At 48.3% G+C, this 20640-nt stretch overlaps 2 protein-coding genes across 4 annotated transcripts in view; one reads left to right on the forward strand and one right to left on the reverse strand.

Annotated features, from left to right (window-relative positions):
• Positions 1-1250: 1250 nt before the first annotated feature.
• Positions 1251-6561, forward strand: PCSK9 (proprotein convertase subtilisin/kexin type 9). 2 transcript variants are annotated; one of them, XM_042807578.1, is made up of 12 exons: positions 1251-1591; positions 1708-1896; positions 2022-2145; positions 2355-2488; positions 3144-3285; positions 3387-3580; positions 3741-3924; positions 4222-4392; positions 4655-4803; positions 4904-5069; positions 5335-5516; positions 5765-6561. In XM_042807578.1, exons 1-12 carry the CDS (start codon positions 1430-1432, stop codon positions 5930-5932), a joined length of 1965 nt encoding a protein of 654 aa, XP_042663512.1. In that variant the 5' UTR covers positions 1251-1429; the 3' UTR covers positions 5933-6561. The 2 variants fall into 2 exon arrangements, with proteins under 2 accessions (XP_042663512.1, XP_042663516.1); XM_042807582.1 differs by lacking the exon at positions 5335-5516 and having other exon boundaries at positions 5765-5857.
• Positions 6562-8477: 1916 nt separating this feature from the next.
• Positions 8478-20640, reverse strand: part of USP24 (ubiquitin specific peptidase 24) — a 64750-nt gene continuing 52587 nt past the window's right edge. For both annotated transcript variants that reach the window (XM_042803359.1, XM_042803356.1), the window contains 13 exons: positions 19907-20003; positions 18950-19066; positions 18347-18439; positions 17876-17978; positions 16870-16991; positions 16292-16405; positions 15952-16017; positions 15618-15684; positions 13425-13503; positions 12731-12806; positions 11556-11642; positions 11114-11224; positions 8478-10949 (listed from right to left, as the gene is read on the reverse strand). In XM_042803359.1, coding sequence (XP_042659293.1) covers positions 10887-10949; positions 11114-11224; positions 11556-11642; positions 12731-12806; positions 13425-13503; positions 15618-15684; positions 15952-16017; positions 16292-16405; positions 16870-16991; positions 17876-17978; positions 18347-18439; positions 18950-19066; positions 19907-20003 — 1195 coding nt within the window. In that variant the 3' untranslated portion in view covers positions 8478-10886. The remainder of the gene's footprint in view (positions 10950-11113; positions 11225-11555; positions 11643-12730; positions 12807-13424; positions 13504-15617; positions 15685-15951; positions 16018-16291; positions 16406-16869; positions 16992-17875; positions 17979-18346; positions 18440-18949; positions 19067-19906; positions 20004-20640) is intronic.

The following is a 20640-nucleotide window of genomic DNA, read 5'->3' on the forward strand; positions in this document are numbered from 1 at the left end:
GCCCCTTACACAGACACAGCCAGAGGAATGGCTGCTAGAAGCTCCCCTGCGTGCCAGGAGGGGAATCAGATCTTTTCTCTACAAAGCGTAAGTTTTTGGCTATTTCTGAATATTTTTTCATGAAAAAAAAAAAAAAAAAAAAATTTCTGCAGATAACCACTTCTTCCAGAGAGCTCCAGGGCTGGGCATCTCTCATATTCCCTGCGCAGGTGTTGGGGGTGGGTGTTCATGGCAAGGCCTCCCCGGGGTTGCTCGGCAGGTGGGGCTGGGGGAGCCTTTGTCACCCCCTCCTCTGGGGGCTCTCTCTGTCCATGTTCCCTGTGCAAAAAGGAAGCAAGTGATTCTGCAGGGAGAGGGAGACTGTCCCCCTCGAAACGGGGTGCCCCGGGTGCTCAGCTGCCCTGGAGGTGCCCCGAAGCATCAGCTCCGTGGTGCAGGAGGATTTAGCAGTTCCTGATTAAACTGAGCTGAAAATCAGGAGTGGGACTTGTCCCTGCAAGGAGCCTGGTGGGTGCCGGACCCTGGCGACGTCAGCTCGCCGTGGCAGAGACTGGGTGGCAAGTGGGGTCTGGTGTCCCCCCCAGTTACCCAAACCAGAGTGCAGGCACCCACTCGAGGTCTCATTAGAAAATAAAATGTATAAATCCATGTAAAACAGACACCCATATAAACCATACACATCGTTATAAAACATACGCATCCATATAAAACATGTACATTCATATAAACCATATAAGCTCGGAGGAGCTTATAAATAGCCTGCAAAAATAAATCCCCATTTCCCCCAAAAGCAGGGAGCAGGGAAGGGGTTTACCAAAAGTCACTGGGGATGTAGGGGCAGTGGGGGCCTGGCACTGCGGGAGGGAAGTGGTGGAAAGCAGCCGTGAGAGCCACGGGGAAGCACCACCCGTACCCCGGAAAAATCATATTTGTGATGTGTGACGACTCTGTAGAAAATGCCTAAACGGGATTAGAGGCTTTCATGGAAATTTATCTCTGAAGCAAGCCAGTCAGAGGCACATAAAAGCTTTCAGCCCTTTCTGGAAATAGTCTGTAAGCGTCTGCGTTTTGCTCGCCGGAGCTCCCAGCGATGCACGGGGACTCGGGGGGGGGATGTCCCCGGTGGGCTCTGCTCGCCGCCCTCCCCCCCGCCCCACGACGCGCCGCTTCCCCGCGCGGCTGCCGACCCGCGGCCCCCCACCCGCGCCCCTTTCCCGGCCGCGGCTCCGTTAATGGTTAACCCACCCGGGTGGGCCGATGGGGCCGGCGGCGGTGGCGTGATCCCCGCCCCGCCGCGCCGGGCAAAGCCGCAACCGCGGGTGCGCTCCGGTTCCTCGGCTCCTCCGCGGGTGCGCAGCGGTTCCTCCGTGCCGAGGGAGCTCGGCGGCTCCCAGCACCTCGGTGCTCCCCGTCGGGGCTGCGGGCGGGCATGGCCCCGCGGGTGCTGGTGCTGGTGCTGGCGCTGGCGCTGGGGCGGGGGGCGGCGGAGCTGGCGGAGGAGCTGGTGCTGGCCCTGGGGGCTGCCGAGGAGGAGGCACCCACCATCGGGGTCACCCCCTCGGGACCCGCCGCCTTCCATCGCGCCGCCAAGGTGAGGAGCGTGGGGGTGGTGGGGGCAGCCGGGGTGGCCAAGTGTGTGCGTGTGTGTGTGGGGTGGGGGGGTGTCCCCCCCAAAACCCAAGCGCGGGGCTTGGTGTGTCCCCGCAGGCGTCGTGGCGGCTGCCCGGGCGCTACGTGGTGGTGCTGCGGGCGGGCGGCGGCGAGGCCGAGGTGCGAGGCACGGCGCGGCGGCTGCAGGCCCGGGCGGCTCGGCGGGGGTACCTGACCGAGCTGCTGCACGTCTTCCACCTCCTGCCCGCCTTCCTGGTGAAGATGAGCAGCGACGTCCTGGACATGGTACGGGGGGGGGGGGGGGAGCGAGCGGCGGGGGTTGCGGGTGGGGTGACAACCCCAGCCCCGGGGTTGGGGACACACATGGGAGCTTTGCCACCGCGCCGGGTGCTGGGTGTGCTCCCCCGCAGGCGCTGAAGCTGCCGCGTGTGGAGTACGTCGAGGAGGATGCCTACGTCTTTGCCCAGAGCATCCCCTGGAACCTGGGCAGGATCATGCCACCGCAGCCCAGCTCGGGTGCCTACAACCCTCCCAGTAAGTACTGGGACACGGGGAGGGGGGGGGATACGGCGGGAGTTTGGGGGTGGGTCAGTGACCCAGTCCCCTCTCCTGATCTCGAGGGGACGGGTTTATCCCCCCACCCTGCGGTGCTGTGGGTCTGGAGCTGCGTTTTGGGAGCATCGCAGGTGGCCGGGGCTGACCGAGGCTCTGGTTGCCTTCCCCCCCGGCCGTGTCCCTGGTAGATAAAGGTGACCTGGTGGAGATTTACCTGCTGGACACCAGCGTGCAGAGCACCCACCGGGAGATCGAGGGCAGGGTGCTTGTGACCGACTTCGAGAGCATCCCCGAAGAGGACGGCACCCGCTTCCACAGGCAGGTGAGCCCCGAGGTGCTGTGTGCTGCAGCCTGGCAAGAGCATCCCCCTGCACCCACCAAACCCCGGCCAGGCTCCTGGGGCTTCCCAGGGCAAGAGGGACGCTTGGCTCGTGTCAAAATGCTGGGCAGGACATGCAGCAGCAGGAGCTGTGGTCCTGGGGGATGTTGGAACCCTCAACGTGGTCTATTTGGAGCTGTGGTGGAGCAGGGCCGGGCTCCTTTCTGGGGAAAACAGAAAGGAGCAGGGCCGGGTTCCTTTCTGGGAGGGGGGTGGGATGTGGGTGTGTGTCAAGGTGTTGGTACAAGAGAGAATCAAGGTCCACCTCACACCCAGGGCTGGGACATCTGCCTGCGCCCTGTGGTGGGTGCTAGTGCTGCTTTGTACGGCTTTATCCCTGCCTGCATCGGGGGGGCCAGCACTAGCACAGCCCTGGGGAAGGCTGCCTGCATCCCCTGTCCTTTCTGCCAGCTTTTCTCCTTCTGAACAGGATGATTTTTTTTTTTTTTTTTTTAAATCTGCTCCCCAGCCGGAAATATTTTGAAGGCTTTATCCTGCCATGGGCTTTAGCTGGTGCGAAGCGCGAGGGGTGGGACGGGGTGGGGTGGGGGGGGTCGCAAACCTGCTTGGACGCGTCGAACCGTGGTGCCCGCGCCAGGCCAGCAAGTGCGACAGCCACGGGACCCACACGGCCGGGGTGCTGAGCGGGCGCGACGCCGGCGTGGCCACGGGCGCCAGCGTCCGCAGCCTCCGCGTGCTGAACTGCCAGGGGAAGGGCACCGTCAGTGGGACCCTCATGGGTGAGTCACCCCACGCCCCGGAGAGGAGCCCCCCCCCCCCCCCCCGCCTCGTCTCCCTTTGTGCGAGAAGTGTCCCGTCCCTCATCTCATCCACCCTCCAGGCCTGGAATTTATCGAGGCGGCGCTGGAGGCTCAGCCCCACGCGCCGCTGGTGCTGCTGCCCTTCGCCGGCGCCTACAGCCGTGTGCTGAACGCCGGGTGTCGGCGGATGGCGCGGATGGGGGTGGTGATGGTTGCGGCTGCCGGTAACTACAAGGACGATGCCTGCCTGTACTCACCAGCATCCGAGCCAGAGGTACGGGCTGGCGGGGCTCCCCGAGGTGTGGGGATGTGTGGGGAGACGCTGTCACCTTCCCCGGGCTCATCCGCTCCAGCGCTAAGTCAGCAGAGCGGGCCGGGGGGCGAGCATCCCGTCTCACTCGTGTCTCCCCCCACCCCTGTCACCACCCTGGCAGGTCATCACGGTCGGTGCCACCAACAGCCAGGACCAACCCGCCTCCCTCGGCACCCTGGGCACCAACTTCGGCCGCTGCGTGGACCTGTTCGCCCCGGGGGACGACATCATCGGCGCCTCCAGCGACTGCAGCACGTGCTTCACGGTGCAGAGCGGGACGTCGCAGGCGGCCGCGCACGTGGCAGGCGAGCTGGGTGCCGGGGTGGCAGGCAGGGCTGGCCCTCCGCTTGCTGGTGCTGGCCACGCGTCCCTGCAAGGCACGGGGTGCCCGGGCTGCCTGCGCCGGGGACGTTTTTGCATGCCGTGGTGCCACGGTTTTGGCACGTCTGGCTCGCTTGGGTGTTGCAGCCTGCGCAGAGCTCCCGCATCCCCTGCGCGTGGATGATGGGCTGCAGTGATTCCCCTCGGGAGTTGCGCCGCTCAGGGGAGCGCTGGGCGCAGCCCCCGGTTCTCACCCTGGCCCCCCCCCGGGCTCTCGGCAGGCATCGCTGCCATGCTGCTCAGCGCCGAGCCCCAGCTGAGCCTCGGCGAGCTCCGGCAGCGCCTCCTGCACTTCGCCACCAAGAATGTCATGGACATGGCGTGGTTCCCCGAGGAGCAGCGGCTCCAGACGCCCAACAGCGTGGCCGGGCTGCCCGCCCGCCTGGGCACAGGTAAAGATCTTTGCTGCCTGCTGGGTGCCTGGCAGAGCTTTGCCCTTAATGGGGAAAGAGGCGCGTGGGTGAAAGCACGGCGCGTCAGCAGGGTGTGCTGCTCCCCGAGCCGTGCCGGGGATGGCTGCGCCCAAGCGCGGCTGTTTGCACGCAGAGGGCATGGAGGGGGGAGACCTGCCAGCCCTCGCTGGCAGCCCGGTCCGTGCCATGGGCTCTGGGTGCTGCCGTGGGTGTCCGCTGACACCATCTGCCCCGTTTGCAGCTGAGCAGCTGCACTGCCGCTCGGTGTGGTCGGCGCGCTCGGGGCTCACCCGGCGCGCCACGGCCGTGGCTCGCTGCGCCGGCACCGAGGAGATGCTCAGCTGCTCCAGCTTCTCCCGCAGCGGCAGGCGGCTGGGGGAGCACATGGAGGTGAGCAGAGCGTGCCGAGGCAGAAGTACTGCCCCCGGGGGTGGCCTCGGAGGGGGTGTCCCCGGGCCCCCCTGGTGACGCCGTGCCGCCCCGGCTGCAGGACAAGGACGGGCAGAAGCAGTGCGTGGCCCACAACGCTTTCCGGGGCCGGGGTGTCCACGCCATCGCCAGGTGCTGCACGTGGCCCAGGGCCGAATGCCGGATCAACGCCAGCTCCTTGGCGGCCGAGGGGGCCGGCTGCTCCCCCCGGGACCACGTGCTGACCGGTAACACCCGACATGGCGGGATGCAGGGCCTTGAGCCATCACCAGGATGGCCAAGGGCGTTTCTTCCCGAAAAACTCTGAGGGGAAAAGGGGGGGTGTGAGCGCCGGGGTGACGGGGAAAAGGGGGCATGTGCTGCGCGTGTGGAGGCGGGGGAGGCTCAGGGCTCAGCGGGGACCCCCCCCCCCCCCCCCGCCTCCGCACTTGCGTGTGCGCTGGGGTGCCGCGGTGGCCTTCCCCGCGCCCACGGCCCCTCTCCCCTCGGCAGGGTGCAGCTTCCACTCCCCCGGCGCGGCGCTGGGGGATGGCGGCAGAGCCGTGGCGGGGCCGGGGAGGGGGCCCGGCCGCTGTGCCGGCGGGCCGGAGGTGCTGGCCCACGCCTTGTGCTGCCCGGCCGCTGGCCTCGAGTGCCGGCTGGAGGAGCGGGCGGCCCTGGGCTCCGCCGAGAAGGTAGGGACAGCGCCTGCCACGCTCTCCTCATCCCTCTGCCACCCTGATGGGGTTGGGGGGGGGGGGTCTGGTTGGCATCTCCCTGCGGCCGCCCCGACGCTACCGGTGTCCCCAGTTGGTCGCCGGTAAGGGGACACCCGCCCTGGGTGGGCTCCAGCGGCCGCATCGCTCCGCGCCCCAGGGACAGGGAGACCCCTGCCCCTTTCGCTGACCCGTGGTGGGGGGGGTGACCCCTTCTCCCCTGCTAGGTGACGGTGTCCTGCGATGACGGTTGGGCGCTGACGGGCTGTAACGCCCATTCCCAGAGCCCTGGCACCATGGGAGCCTACGCCGTGGGCGATACCTGCGTGGCAGCCCGTGTCCCGGGCAGCGGCGTGGCCGTGGCCATCGCCATTTGCTGCCGGAGCCGGCAGTAGGGACGGGCTGAGCCGGAGCGGTGGCAGGACTCGGCCCGGTCCACGCTCCGCCGGGTGGGTGCTGCTGCTCCCCACTCGTGACGGTGGGGTACAACCTCGTCACCCTCTCGCTGCTCTGCGAAGAGCCTGGCGAGCTCTGCCCCGTCGCGGGAGCCCTCCCGGCCTCCTTTCCCCGCTGCACACCGCGTCTCTCTGTAAACACCCTGGCTGTCCCAGCCGTCTCGGGGCTGGTTGTTCATGTTGTCACCCAATGTGGGCAAAAACACCACCTTTTAAAAAAAAAAAAAAAAAAAAAATTACTGTGCTCCTTCCTTTCTTCATTCATTGCTCATTAGGTGTCAGCTAATGCTGCTTAGTGTCTGGAAAAATCATAGTTTAGCTATTTTTGGGGCAGTTTTATAATTGCCTGCTCCTGTACTTTTTAGTTAAGCTTAAGGGCTGTAAAGAGTTTGCTTGTTCAATTAGATTTTAATCTGCATTGCTACAGTCAGCTACTGCTTTGTTACTGGTTTGTCTGTTGTTGAGTCAAAGTTAATTATCTGCTGGTGTTAGGCATTGCTTTAACAGTTTCCCTTTCAGGTCTTCCTAAGACACATAGCACAGGCTGCGAGTCCTTTTTTTTTTTTTTTAAAAAAAAAGAAGAAAGAAAAGAGCTTTCATAGTATCGTGGTTTTTACATTTGTACCTTAAATATTTATTTGGAATTTTATAAATAAATATTTTATAAATGTCTTTTTAAAATAAAATTCATAGCCCCCTGCTCAGTAGATACAATCCATCGTCTGGCTTCACGTACACACCCCCCCCCCTCCCCGGGGAATCAGTCAGGAAGGGGGAAGCTGATACCCACCCTGCAAGGATGCTGCTCCCCCAAATGAGCTCTGCTTCGTTAACGAGCCAGCCCCCGGCCCCCGGGGTGGGCTCTGCTCCTGGCCTCGGGCAGGAGGTGCCCCTGGAGCCTCAGAGGTCAGCACAGACAGCACAGACACCCTCTCCCAGGGCTGGCGCAGAGACCAGGGGCTGAGTCTTGTCCCATGCAGGAACAGAAGGTTGTTTTTAAAACAGTGGTGTAGGGCAAGAGCTTCCAGTTACGGAAATAAATCACCTTCCAGCTCTGGGGAATGTGCCCTTGTGCTTTTTGCTGCCGTTTCTAGGATCACTGGGCTTCACTTGATAAACACTGAAGCCCCAGAAAGAAGGTAAAGCACAGATGCTCAAAGAGAGAGGCACAGCAGCAGAGAATGGCTGAGAAGTACCAGAAGCCACCAAAGCTGGGTCTCACGTCTTTGGGGGTGATGAGCAGCCTTCCAGTACTACAATATACAATTTGTGTTGTGTTACTGGAACACAGGTGAAAAAAATAAAGCTCGGTACCAGAAGCACCAGCTTAACCTGTCAAACCGGCTATTGTGGGCTGGGTGTTTCTCCCCCATCAAAAAGCCCCTTACCTTCACTCCAGCTTCAATCGGCAAGAGAAGACAGAGACCCAGTAGGAAGCACCACAGTGAAAGGTTTAAACTATTTCTAACTTGTTACCTAAAGATGGCAAAAGCCCAACCCTAATCTAAACATGTAATTACCTAAGATGTATATAATTACAGCCCATAATTTCATCAGCTATAATCTGAATTTTGCACAAAGGGGGTGAGGGAAGAAGGGATGTTAGCCTAAGTGCTCCTGAATGGTTTTGGCGCAGCTGGTAATTTTTCAGCAGACTTCCTAAGATGTAACCTCTCAAAACACGCATCAGATATTTCACCTCCGCTGACTCCCCAGCGAGTGGGGAAGAACCTGGTGCCTGCTCCCCCGCCAGCTCCCAGCAGAAGGTATTCCGTGCACAATAAGCCAGATCCAGCTTTTGCAGCTTAGTTCAAGCATGCATAAACCTGCTGGCAGGAAACGGTATTAAAAGATGAGCCCTTCCTTAGCGTCTTGTAGGTGGGGAGGCAGAAAAGCCCCTCTCATCCAGGAGAAAGCCACACTGCTCCCCGGAACGCCACGGCCAGTCCCCATCAGCACAGTTTGCAATACCCAGTCCACGCTCCCAGGACTGGCACTGCTGGGTCGTGCCCAAAATGTGGAAGTCTGTCCTCTGCTCTAAGGACAAAAAGGCAGACGTCGGGAAGGCAGAGCCGGGACGGCAGCCCTGGCTGTGGCTCCTCGTGCTGCTTACGAAGGCAGCGAGCAGGGGAACGCCAGTGTTAATTAAAAGTCCAGAGCGCCTGCAAATCTTGCTGTCTGACACACAAAAGCCGGTCTAATCCATGACTGCAAGCGTAGCCAGGGTAAGTCATTCTGCTAAGAAGGTCAGGAGAAGAAACTGCACAGATACAAATCTGACAGTGCAGCAGGTATAAGGATATACAGCGGCGCAGCTCCAGGGGCCATTCAGCTGCTTCAATTTACGCTGGACAGGAGCCAAAATGGCAATCAGGGCAACCTCTCAGAGCTTATCATCTGCAGGACGGGCCTAAGAAGTTTCAAGATAAGAGGATTAACAAGACAACAGCGTAGCAGTGTATGCACAGTCTAAAGATTACACTAGTTTTCTGTGAAAGGAATAACTTTATTCCATTGACCAGGAATCCCGAGACTGGTTCATCAAGACTGCCTATTTTTCCAGTGCCAAATGTCTACGTATCTATCGGACAGTATCTCCCCGAATGCTCACAGGCAGGCTGCGGCTGATCCTCACTGAACATTTTGTAAGCTGTATAAAAACATTTTCATCCAAAAAGATTGGCAGTAAAAATTACAACATAGAAATGCATCACAATTTACACAAAAACTAGGTTTGTTGAACTCTATTTTCCAAAAAATAATCTTCAGCAGGTTCAAATGACAGCAGCTGGAAACAAAAATAATCGACCAAGTATCATCTTATTGCAAATTATAACCACTGACTTTGTACAAGCGTGAGCAGAACCGTGAAAAAGTTTGTATTGGTTTCAAGTATACAGTGGTGATGAGCCATCCTGATGCAATTCTCTTATCCACGCTTCTGTGGGCCCGCAGTAATCGAGGACGTTGTTTCCATAGGAAATAACAGGAACCTGAAGTGACAAGTGGTGCCAACCCATAGGAACATTACCAGCTTCTTCCATCACCATCACCGCTGTGTACTGACTTCTTGTGATGATTCATTAACAAAGTATTAGGGATGGGGGAAGGAAGAAGGGCTATCCGTAAGAAATGGTTTATTCAAAATTAATTTAAAACATCACATTTAAAATGTCCCAGCACATTATCAGAAACATTTATAAAATGCTAACTCTGCCATGTGTCTATGAAGACATTGTTTGGAAAAGAAAGTGAGAGATTCACTACAATGCCACCCTTACTTCTTCGCACGTGCAATTTATGACAACGGCTCTCTTAACCCGCAATAAGTTATAAAGCTGTACAGCTGAAATCAGATCGGATGTTTACTTCCAACAGTGAAATGACTGGTTAATTGCAATATTAGTGCACAACAGTGAAAAGCTGTCTGCTGCTTCTTGTTTCGGCAACAGTATGTAAAAAGAAAAAAAAGGCACTTTTTGGCTGGTTGTGCCTTTAACTTGGCAAATTTATCTATTCTGGAGGTACCCAGGCACTCCTTAAGATGTCCCCCATTTCTGTGCATGTTTGTTTATATAATTTTTTTTTTTTTTTAAAGTAAGGCAGAATCCATAAATAAAGGCAAAAAGCAGTGCAGAAAACGTGACGAACGCAAAAATGTACAAAAGATGAAGAGTTAGTTGGCACAACAGCAGCTAGTATCCAGAGCCAGAAATCACTGAACTGCACTCGACATGGAAAACAAAACCGTGCTCAAATCACTCCAACTGGTTTCCAGTTGTTTATGAGCAAATCAAAAGAGCTGTGATATTTTAAACGTTGCCTGGTCAAGTAAAAATACAAACAAAGCCAAATCATTCTTTCTCCGTGTTAAAATTGCTATAAAATCTGCACAACAGTGTTCCCAACTCACTCGAGAAATTATTCATCATATACAACCAATACCAACTTTCTCAGTAATTTCAAAGCATAAGCAAGTGATTGCAGATCACATGATTGAGACTACATTTTATTCAATATGTCTCCAAAGGCTAAAAAAATTTAATGAGTAAAACTGCAACAGAATTCCATCTTAAAGTGCTTTTTTTTCTTTTAAACTACTCATTAACTTTTTTTTTTTTTTAATCCACCAACAACCTTTAATAATGAACATTTGCATAACCAGAGAACAAAGCTTTTCTTTTATTGCCCTTCCCAATTGTCTGTGGTTTTTGGAAGGGTACCAGAAAGACAACCCACTCCAGAGCTCCTTGACCAAACCATTCTGTAAGGAATCACTCTCCTTACAGAGCAATCTTGCTGATCCCTTCTCATAAAGAGCTTTACAAATTAGCAGGGAGACATATTAAATACGGAAGTCCTTATGTAAACCCATTCTTTAACTAATATTTTACAATGAAATGTAAGTCATCACACATCTTTACAGAAATTTGAATATTCCTATTCAATATTATCAGAAAGATTAAAAATTTGCCCTCCATACATAAGGGCAGTCTGTTTGTTTTCCTGTATAAAAACCAAAAGAATTTTTTTGCAGCATCACAGAAAAGCAACAGTTTTACATTCACTCATTTAATGTTCACATAAAAATTCAACCACTAGCGTTTGTGTATTTGATAAAATCTTCTTGACAAACTGTTTCGGTGTCTGGACTGTCATAAGCTACTGCAGGTGAAGATGCAGTTTTCTATAGCATTTATTGATCTGAAGCCTTTGTGGCTAAAAAAATGCTTTTAGCTTTCAGGGGAACAACCTCCTCTGGCATTGCCTCCGATCCGATAAAGCCACTTCTCTTCCAGACTCTTCTAACGGCATAAGCAACAGGACTCCAGTTTCAGTAGGTACCAGGCATTAAATGTTTGAGTTGATCTGTTCTTGTGTTCATAGGTATCCTCTATGGGTCAACGTCATCAAGGTCACTTTTAGGCTCACCAATCATCATAGGAGACTCTGAGCCCTTTCAATACACACAAGGGATGGGGAGAGAAAGATACGGCACGTTACTTTAGTAAGGGGCACAATTATTGTGTCCACATTCAGTGATGGTTCTGACCCGAGCCCCACGAACAAGGAAACAGAGCAACGCAACAGAAAATAAACATGTCCTTTTGTTATTGTTACCTGCTGCAGGTGTCGCTCTCCGTTCTCGTTGGCTGGACTACTTTCCGACCCGTTACTGCTTCCAGACTGATCTTTCTCGTTCAGCAAGGCTGTGGCATAGGCCAGCGTGTCCTGAGTTGGAAACAGTCCACAAGAGAGAGTCAGGGGCGATACCTTAATTTCCTATTTTTTTATTTTTAAATTTTTTTTTAAAGTTGATTCTGAAACAATATAGCTGCTGTAGTGAGATTTCTGAGTCACCACAGGCAATTGTGAGGTACACGACCAATATAATTCAAGTGTTATTTTTTTTCAGGAATGACCACAGTGTCTGGGCTTCTAAAGAAAGAATGGTCTTAAGTGCACTGGAATGTGCTGAAGTTGCCAAAACCAAAGATGCTAGCTGAAAAGCAAAAAAGAAAATAAAACAAGTTTAACATCGTCTCCCAAGGCTGACACATACCTGCGCTGAAATAGTGCGCTGGAACGTTTTTGCAGTTGATGTTTCATTGGATACGTTACTCTGCGGAGCCCAGTAATGTTCAGACATCTGCATAAAAAGCCAAGAAAGCCATAAAATTGCCCAACAAGTTTTACATGTGCAAAGCCTCATCCACCTGTGATGGTAGGTGAACTAACAAATCTGGAACAAGCTTCCCGAATCCTCTGCCAATGAGCCGGAGATCGGGGGCATAGACAAGCATGCACTTTTAATGCAGCCAGTCAGGGAGGCTTCAGATGAAGGCTAGCAACCAATTCCCTTTATTTGGTATCTGTACATGCATGCAACTTACTGGATGCCCGCTGTAGAGTGGTGGATTCAGGGTTTACATGAGCCAGTACAAAGTAAACCAGGGCACAGCAGGACTATCCAGACCTGTCAGTGTGCTGTGTTTCAAGAGAAGAGTGGCAACAAGTTGTGCCAGCTGCACTGCAAGCATCCCACTAACTCTGCTTCCAGTCTTGAGTACAGTACTAGTTTATACATCTGACATCTGCCTGGCAGCAGCTCCCAGGACAGAAAGGCAGCCTGGAGCAGGGATACTACCGTGGGTACACGCAGTGCTGGGAGAACAAGCACAGCCCTGCTGGCCTGTAGGCCAACCCGGGCCAATCCTGCTGAGCTTTACGTTTCCAAAATGTCCTTGGGTATATATTAAAGATGAGTTGGCCAGCCTACGTTAAGTTTAGAAGGAAGAACAGAAACTACACGTGTGGGAAGAAAAAGCTGTATCTGTCAACAGCTATGTTTTGTGCAAAGCTGCAGTGATACTGTAAGGAATCTACTCATTTACGCATTCTCTCGCATCAACACACAGGCAAAGGAAAACTGCTTTTTTAAAAAAGTGAAACCTCCTAACACGAACACAGTGGCATTGAAAGCTTCCCACATGGCAAGGAATAGTCACTGCAACCATTCACGCTTGGCTTTATTCACTGTACATGCATCTACGCCTGAAACACATGGGGGCCTACTGGAGTTCCTGCACGCATCAAATTTAGCTGCATTAAAACTGTCCTTGTAAAAAATGAAGTAACTTTTAGAGTCATCTCAGAGCGCTGTATAAAGGATGGAGATTTCATAATTCTTACTGCAAACAAAGTGAGGGTTTCTCCATAAGTTTACAGCCAAATTACCTTTTTCTGTAGCCACTGCACAGCCCAACTCCAGTGGTGGGAATTCTCCTTGAAATAATCTTTTGCAGTAGAGCACCTTGGAAAATGAAATGATATTCATTAATCACAAACAAGGCATTCTGGCAAACCTAAAAATCCAAATACTTCTCTCTCTTTGCGCTGCTGCCCCCTGTATGCACTGTTATCACTGCAAGCTCTGACTTAAACTGTACAGCCCTGTTATTAACTGAATTAGCAAGAGCAATAATGCTAGTAAAGTTTACATGTAGTCGACTACTATACAGATTTGCCTGTTTCAGAACTATGCTTTATCAGGACATAGGGCAAGTTCTAAACAAAGACAATTTACGAATTGTAGTATTGACAGTTTATTTATGTTTATCTCGGTCTTAATGCCAGGCTCCTGCTCTACAGGATGTAGCTGACCTTTGCCTTTATAAACCGCAATTATTGCTTGCTATATGAAGAAAAAAAAAAAAAAAAAAAAAAAAAAAAAAAAAAAAAAATCTATCTCAGGTACTAATCAGTGAAGATTTCACTTCATACCAACACATGTACTGTCAAGACTTTGAGCACCACTTATCACAGTAACAAAAGATAAAGCTGATCAAAAGTAGAAAGAGTAGCAGTCTAAAGGGTCACAGAGGGGCCTAAGGTAGGGATGAGCTTCAACTCTGAAGCTTGTATTACTCACTTCTGAGCCAAGGTGACAAGGAACTTGACGCACTGGTAACAACGGCTGCTGTCCACATGGTTGCTGTGGTGCATCAAGGCTGTGGGGAGAAACACAGGGATTAAAAAAAAAAAAAAACCAAAACCAAAACCACAATTCAGACTTCTGTGTACCAGCCAGTCTGAAAACATAACAAAGATGAAACTAAAATTTTAACTTAGGTGGTAGAAGTTATTTCCACAGATGTTAGCATGAGTATTTGTGTTAAACATACTGCTGTATTGCTGGCAGTTTTGAGTACTTCCACAACACTACTGGACTAAAAATAGATCAAAGTAAAAATGCAGTAATTCTTTCAAATGCAGTACCTGAATTTTAAAAAGTCCTTTCCTAATGCAGTTATTTTTCCCCTATAATCCATTCTATGTTAGATAATTGCTATGGTTACATCTATCTGAAGGAAAAAAAATTTGAAACCCCCTTAAATGGACCAGATCACCAGCTTCCACCTGGATCAAAATTTGCAAAGCTGGAAGAATGTTTCAAGCTTCACACAAACAAGCACAGCAGAATTCAACAGTCATGAAACTCTTCTATGGGAGACTTGAGCAAAACCCCAGGCCATTCCTACCAGGAACTTTTCTATACAGTGAATTCCCTCATCTTTTAGCAAAATTCTTTGACTGAGAAGCACAAAGATTTCCACAGAGCTGCCACAATCAGATTTACTACTCAAAAGGTGCTCTGTCCATAGCAGTCAGCAAAGAACACTGTAGTGAAATGACTAAAGTTGGCAAATAATTGCTAGGGAACTGCGAATTGCCAGTTTTTTTACTGTTGAAGCACAGCAGATGATTAAAATTACAGCACTGGTGTACTGCAAATTATGCACAAACACCTTATTGAGGGCCAGGGGAAATTATTACTTGCTGGTTTTCTTTCTTGGAGTAAAGCTAGCCAATGTGACAGATAGGTCACGGTCCATGTGCAGGGAGACTGGATGCTGTTCAGTGCTGTTGCAAGGAAACTCCAAGGTAAAACTACAGCTTTCACTCCCAAAACACACAGCAGTTCTTGAAACCTTCAACATAAAAATCCAATTGAATAATTGCACCTCTCCTCTTTAGAGGAAAAAAGATCATGTATTGCCCAAGTTACAGAACAGAATTGGTCCAAGTGGGACCCATTTACCCAGAAATAACCACTTAGCTATTCTCTTCTACTGCTGCATATTATCTTCTCTTCTATCAGTCATACATGGAAACTACTAAACAGAAGAGCACCGAAGTGTAAGACAAATAAAGAACAAAGCTAACTATTCCTTTTCACTAAGACAGAATCCAAAATAATGTAAAGTGAAAGCCACAGTCTGAAGCAGCTCCTCATCCAAACAGCTGTGAAAGAGATGCTCAAGATGCACTAACTCATCAGAGGTGCTCTCTGAGCACCATGTGGCTACCCCACATTTCTCTTGCACACAAAGGTCCTTCTCCCAATTCACATGAAGTAAGCTCTTGTTACTTCTGGGACTCTTCTGTTGCTTCTGAATGCTTTAGTAACTTCAGTAAAGTTTCTGTATCAAATGGAGAGACAACACTGCTCGAGCAGCAACAAATGGGAGCCACTTGTCAGATCATGAGGCTATCCTGCAGTTAGTAGTATTAGCATCCTTCCATGCTGAACCACTGTGTTTTTTTAATAGTAATTAAGATGCTGACAAAGCAAAAAGATTGGCAATTTCTTGAGATACATAGGAAATAAAAATTAATTTTTAAGGCTACAGGATTCAGAGAGCTACTCTTATGTTAATCCAAAGTACTTTTTCCCCCCCCCGTTATTATGTATACACCCTGATCTGCTGCTTTTTTAAAAAACTTAGCTCTCTTGCCAGCCTCTTGGTTAAAGCTCCACAATGTCACTTTTTACAAATGGAAGTACTACTCTTTTCTGGGTTCACTGACTGCTGTTGTTGGAGATAATTAATTTTGCCTAGTTAAATTCCTTTCCAGTTTGCCGTTACTATAATATTCTAATGCTTATTTTGGATTTTCTTAGTGAGTTTTTTGGGGTGGTGGTGGCTAAATCAAATGCGTCGAGTTGTTTTCCCTGAGTAGTAAAACAGTTTAGAAGGATTTGAAACTAGGAGATGATATGAACCACCAACACCATAAGGTTCAGGATGAGACAGAGGTGTCCACCCACTGGCTTACTTGCCTATTAATCCATTTTCAGTTTCAAAGGCAAATTTGATGCGCTCTACTTGTAATGGATCTTCAATAACCTGTTAGGAAAGAAAGAGATCAGTGTAAATTGTGTATGATACTTGTATCTATTCTATGGAATGGTTTTCACCACCTCAACATGAAAACCAAATATTTGTGAAGTTTCATGTATCACTGGATTATCAAGACAGCAAATTAAGAATAAAATCTCCAAACTGAGGGATTAAAAAAATAAGTAGATATTGAAATTACCAATGCAGTCCTGGCTTTTTTCATTATGTATCGCTACAAAATCTATCCTGTACAAGTCTTTACCCTTTACCTACCAGTATCTCATGAAGTAACTGGAATATGTTTTTCAGTTCATGAGGTGGAGCAGTTTCCAGTTGAGTCTGTATGTAAGAAATACAAAGTTACTCAGACAGTGAAATATGTTGATGATGAAAAAAACAAGACAGCTTTACAGACTTCTTTTAAAATTTGTTTTAAACAGCAAAAGCCTAAAAAAAAAACAAAACAGCCCCAAACTCACTAACACCCCCCCAATCTAACAAACTGTACTGATTGTTCTGCAGATCCCAGTGCCAGTATAACCCACAAGACACACTATGAGCAAAGCCTACAAGAACCACTTATGCAAAAGGCTTATCTTGATTATCTCCCTACCTTGATGAAGTGTAGCACAGTAAAGGAAAAGTGCTCATTACAAAAGCAGCAGTACACCACCATCTCAATGAGAACTGACAGAGATCCAGTTAGCTCTCGTAACGCGTACATCACCTAATGGAAAAGTGCAAACAGTTTCAGACACAGCCACACAATAATCGTTAAGGAAGTTTGTAACAGAATGCTAGTCTTTCCCAGGAAGGATGCAGCTTTTTCTCCCAGCACCTGCATGGCCCTGTGAGCTGAAGCCCTGCTCTCACAGCACTCCATTCAGCTCCTGCTGCCCACCTCCAAGGGTCTGGGCAAGCATCATCCGTTAAGTCAGAGCAATTCAAGTTAGCAGCTCCAGCTGACATGGTCACCGACTGCATGGGCACTTGCAAAATGTGTTCAGATAAACTGGAATAAGAAGGGACCAAGAAACCAAAGGTGCCTTCTTGTTTAGGTTCAAAGTAACAACCAAATTCTCCCCAGCTGGCTGCTTTTTAATATTCAGTGTTTTTCATGTAAGGATACTTCAAATAAATCACATCAGACCAGCTTTCAGGTTGAAGCAGGGCAGAATTTAGAACAGATACCTCCATTAAGTAGGGTTTTCCTTCGGACAGGAATAACAAGGCCTCCACTTCTTCATGGAGTGTCAAAAGCGGACCTGAGACAGCGATGCTTAGAGGTGGACGCTGCTTAAAGAGACCAGGAGCTATAACAGCAAATACAAAAACAATCCACTAATAAATTAGTTTGTTCTATGCACCTTGAAGACACTGCTGCTCATTTGGCACTATGTAATCTCTAATGACATTCATCTCAACTAGCTTATAGCTCGTATGGTACCACTCCAAGTAACAATCTCTTGCACACTGAAGTGTCATTTACTTTAGTGACAACATATACAAATGAACCGCAAAAGGTCAAACCAAAATGCTCATATTTGAGTACTTTGAGCTTTAGTTTCACTCCCAATCACTGTTGCACATTTATATTCAGAATGTTTACCATTCTTCTTTATGATGTTTGACTGCCTCCAACTTCAGAAACTTTTAACGCTACACAGAAATCAAGACATTCTTATTTAAAAGACAACTTGAAATTCCTCATTCAGGAAACTCCAGATCTCAACTTATTTCTTTACTATCTTTATTTGGATACTTCTGCCTCTCTGAAGAAATCCCTAGGAGAGTATTTCACTGCTTGTTATTCAGCAGCTCAGTCTAAATACTTCCCCCTTCACATCAGCAAAATGCGTAACAAACCTAAGCAAAATACAGCCTGTTAGGCTGTGAGTCTGCTCCAGACAGCAATAACGCTGTTTGATTCACTCACATGAGGAAAGATCTTTTAGGCACGAGGGAGGGGGGAGGCACAATAATGTTAATATCAAGATTTCCCAACCCTCCCCTGTGTGCCTGTAATACTGTTTGCCACGGCCTCTCAGGACATTTACAGCAAAGTAAACAGTAATCAAACATATGCTAACCACTGCTGCTTTAAGTTCAAAGTTACTGTATTTCCCTCACTGATATTAAGTTACTCCCAAAGTAACTGAAATGCAAAGTCACCAAAAGGCAGAAATGCAATTCTTACCAACATTTCTTTGTGAGGAGAGGTCAGAGTGCAAAACAAGTAGTGCTACAGTATTGTGAAGATATCCAAACTCACGTGCTTGTGCTGAACTCCACCTGCGATTCTGCTTGAGCCAAAGGAGAGATTTAATTAGCTTTTGATTGGTTGATTTAGTCAACTTTCGTCAAGTCAAAACAAAGCAACAGCAATGCCCTTAACAGTCCACCACCATGTTCTAATACTTTGAAGTTGGTGAAAATTTTGTTGTTACCAAAAATGTAACGCACACTTCTGCCAAAACAGCTATTTCCACACTAACTACACATAGGTAGATTAAGACTTGCATAACGTATTAAGACCTGCATGAAGTTTACAGAATAATCCAAGGATTAGTCTATCCTACCACATGAAAATTATTTATCATAATTTAAACATCATAAAAAGCATGGGGATGGACAAACCACAGCATAGCACGTGCTACGTGAACTTTACCTGATTACTCTGCCGGTTGGGGCCAAGGAGAAAGTTGATCATGTGCCTCAAAGCAGAGTGTCTGAGGAGAAGACTGCTAGCCCTTATACCCTGCTGTTTAGACAACAATAAAAAGTTACATTCTTGTGCAGGTAAAGAATTAGTGCTCTAGGGAACAAAAGTAAAATGCATAAGCTGAACACTGCACTTTCCATTCTAAAAAAAAGTAATACATAAAAATGACACAGATCAATAAGGTACACCTCTAAAAAGCTGTCTCATTATATATAGCACATTATATAAACCAGACCAGAAGAATTAGCATATGCAAAGTAAGTATCATAGAAAAGAAGAAAGAAGAGAGAGAAACCATACTGGGAAGCCTAAAATTCAGATCCTGGAAATTACTTCTTCAATTGCTATACTTTGCTGGGATGCTTTTGTGTGATTTTATCCTAATCCAGTGTTCAAAGCCATTTACTTCTCACAAAAAGAAAGGAAAAAGAATACTTGTTCTGGAAGAGCTCCACTGTGCTCCTTAAATGTTCTATGAATATGGATGACTAGCTCATTTACTATTGTCCTTTAAAATTAAAATAGAATGAAAAAACAATGGTTTCTTACCTTTTGTACAAAGTTATTGAATAGCAAAAAGTACTGAGCACAGTTTTTACAGTTTTCAGGTACATCTTTATCCAGCAGAGCAAGTAGCACCTCCAATAACTGATGTAGACTTTTTAACTGTGAAAACAATTAATTTGAATGTAAATATGACAAACTTTCTTAACAGAAGCCTGTACAACAGTAGTGCCTTCCATCCATGACACTGGCTGAAAAAGAATACAGGTCCCAGAAACTGGATAGAAGAAACATTTTATTGCATCAAACATTAAAATTTGATGTAAAAAAAAAAAATATTTCAGACTAACCAAGACTTGAACATTTAGAAGTGTCCACACCCCCACTGACAACCTACAGTAACACACCAGAACACAGGTAACACTTCTGTCTGATTTCTCTTAATATAAATGGTTTGGTTCAGGTAGCCCAAGCAAAATAGGTAAAATGTCAAACATTCTGCAAATAACTCCTTTTCATAAAATTCCTTCTGGGTTTTCCTAGAACATTCAAATCAGTAAAGTGTAACACAGTTGCACTTCCCAAACTTATTTGCCAAGATTTTTTAATAGAAAATTAAGCTTTTAACAATAACCATACTTATGGTCTCTCTCTGGAATAAGATACTCAGTTACTACTGTTACTACCACTTCTGAGTGAGGAACGAGAAGCAGTGAAAAAATAAGCTGATTTCTGGACTCAGAAAAAGATAATACATCTTAAGAAAACACTGTCTCCAAACTATTAAAAGAGTATGTGATACCAGTTTATAAGACAGGCAGAATTGTTTATAAGTAATACTTTGAACTTAAATTCTGAGAATTACAGACGAGCTAGAAGCATGATCAAGATGAAAGCCTTTCACCTTATCATTTACAGATCACACAGCATTGTCTGCAAACACAGCATGAGCCATTAGGTAGACGCAACCAACAGGATCATTGGTGAGGAGGTGACACTAACCTTCTCCTGATAAAGCAAGGCACTGTCAAGAGTTTTCTCAAGAATAGTGGCAACAGCAACTCGCACCTCTCTCACACTGCATTCCAGGAGGAAAGTCCTGGAAGATAAAAGGCGAAGCTGCAAAGAGAACTGGAATCAACGTGTACACACGGCTACCATGATTAAGTGTGGTGGTTATTATTTTAAAAAGGGTAAGAGTCCAAATACTTCTTGTATTGTCCTTCTGTGGATAAGCTTTAACTTATTTTCCTGAACTCCTGCTTGTCACTAGTAGGGCCTATACCATTACTTCAGGTTTATTTATTCAAGTAACAAAAAAGCTAAACCAAAAAGCTATCATATGATCCTGTCTTGCAATGCAAATACAAAGATAAAATTTTCTTTACATGGACACACCTCTCTAATTGTGTCAAACCTTCAATAATTTGACTTAGGTGTTCAAAACACCTATTAGCTGATCTTGAGCTTGGCGAGAAAAAAAATCTTTGCAGTTTATCTATGATCTTTGTCAGGTAAGTATTTAACTGACCTTACCCCATGCACATTCACCACATTCTTCTCTACCACCACTTGCAGGAGTGACTAGACATAAGCTTAAACACGTTCCAAGGCACTCTACTGATTTAAACATCTGCATCCTCCTCCATGCACGCAGTACTATTTTTTTAGTTTTTCAGAACTACTCAAAAAGCTGCACAATCAGAGAAAATAACAGAAATAAAAACCTATGTGAT

Source organism: Tyto alba, unplaced genomic scaffold (genome assembly GCF_018691265.1).
Source record: "Tyto alba isolate M040663 unplaced genomic scaffold, T.alba_DEE_v4.0 Super-Scaffold_1000006, whole genome shotgun sequence".
In the NCBI taxonomy this organism is placed as follows: domain Eukaryota; kingdom Metazoa; phylum Chordata; class Aves; order Strigiformes; family Tytonidae; genus Tyto; species Tyto alba.

What these genes read in the sequence shown, in the direction of transcription:
- PCSK9 (XM_042807578.1), top strand. Translation starts at nt 1,430, where the DNA reads ATGGCCCCGCGGGTGCTGGTGCTGGTGCTGGCGCTGGCGCTGGGGCGG. An exon ending in CCTTCCATCGCGCCGCCAAG is followed by an intron (nt 1,592 to 1,707) that starts GTGAGGAGCGTG and finishes GTGTCCCCGCAG; the next exon opens with GCGTCGTGGCGGCTGCCCGG. An exon ending in GCACCCGCTTCCACAGGCAG is followed by an intron (nt 2,489 to 3,143) that starts GTGAGCCCCGAG and finishes TGCCCGCGCCAG; the next exon opens with GCCAGCAAGTGCGACAGCCA.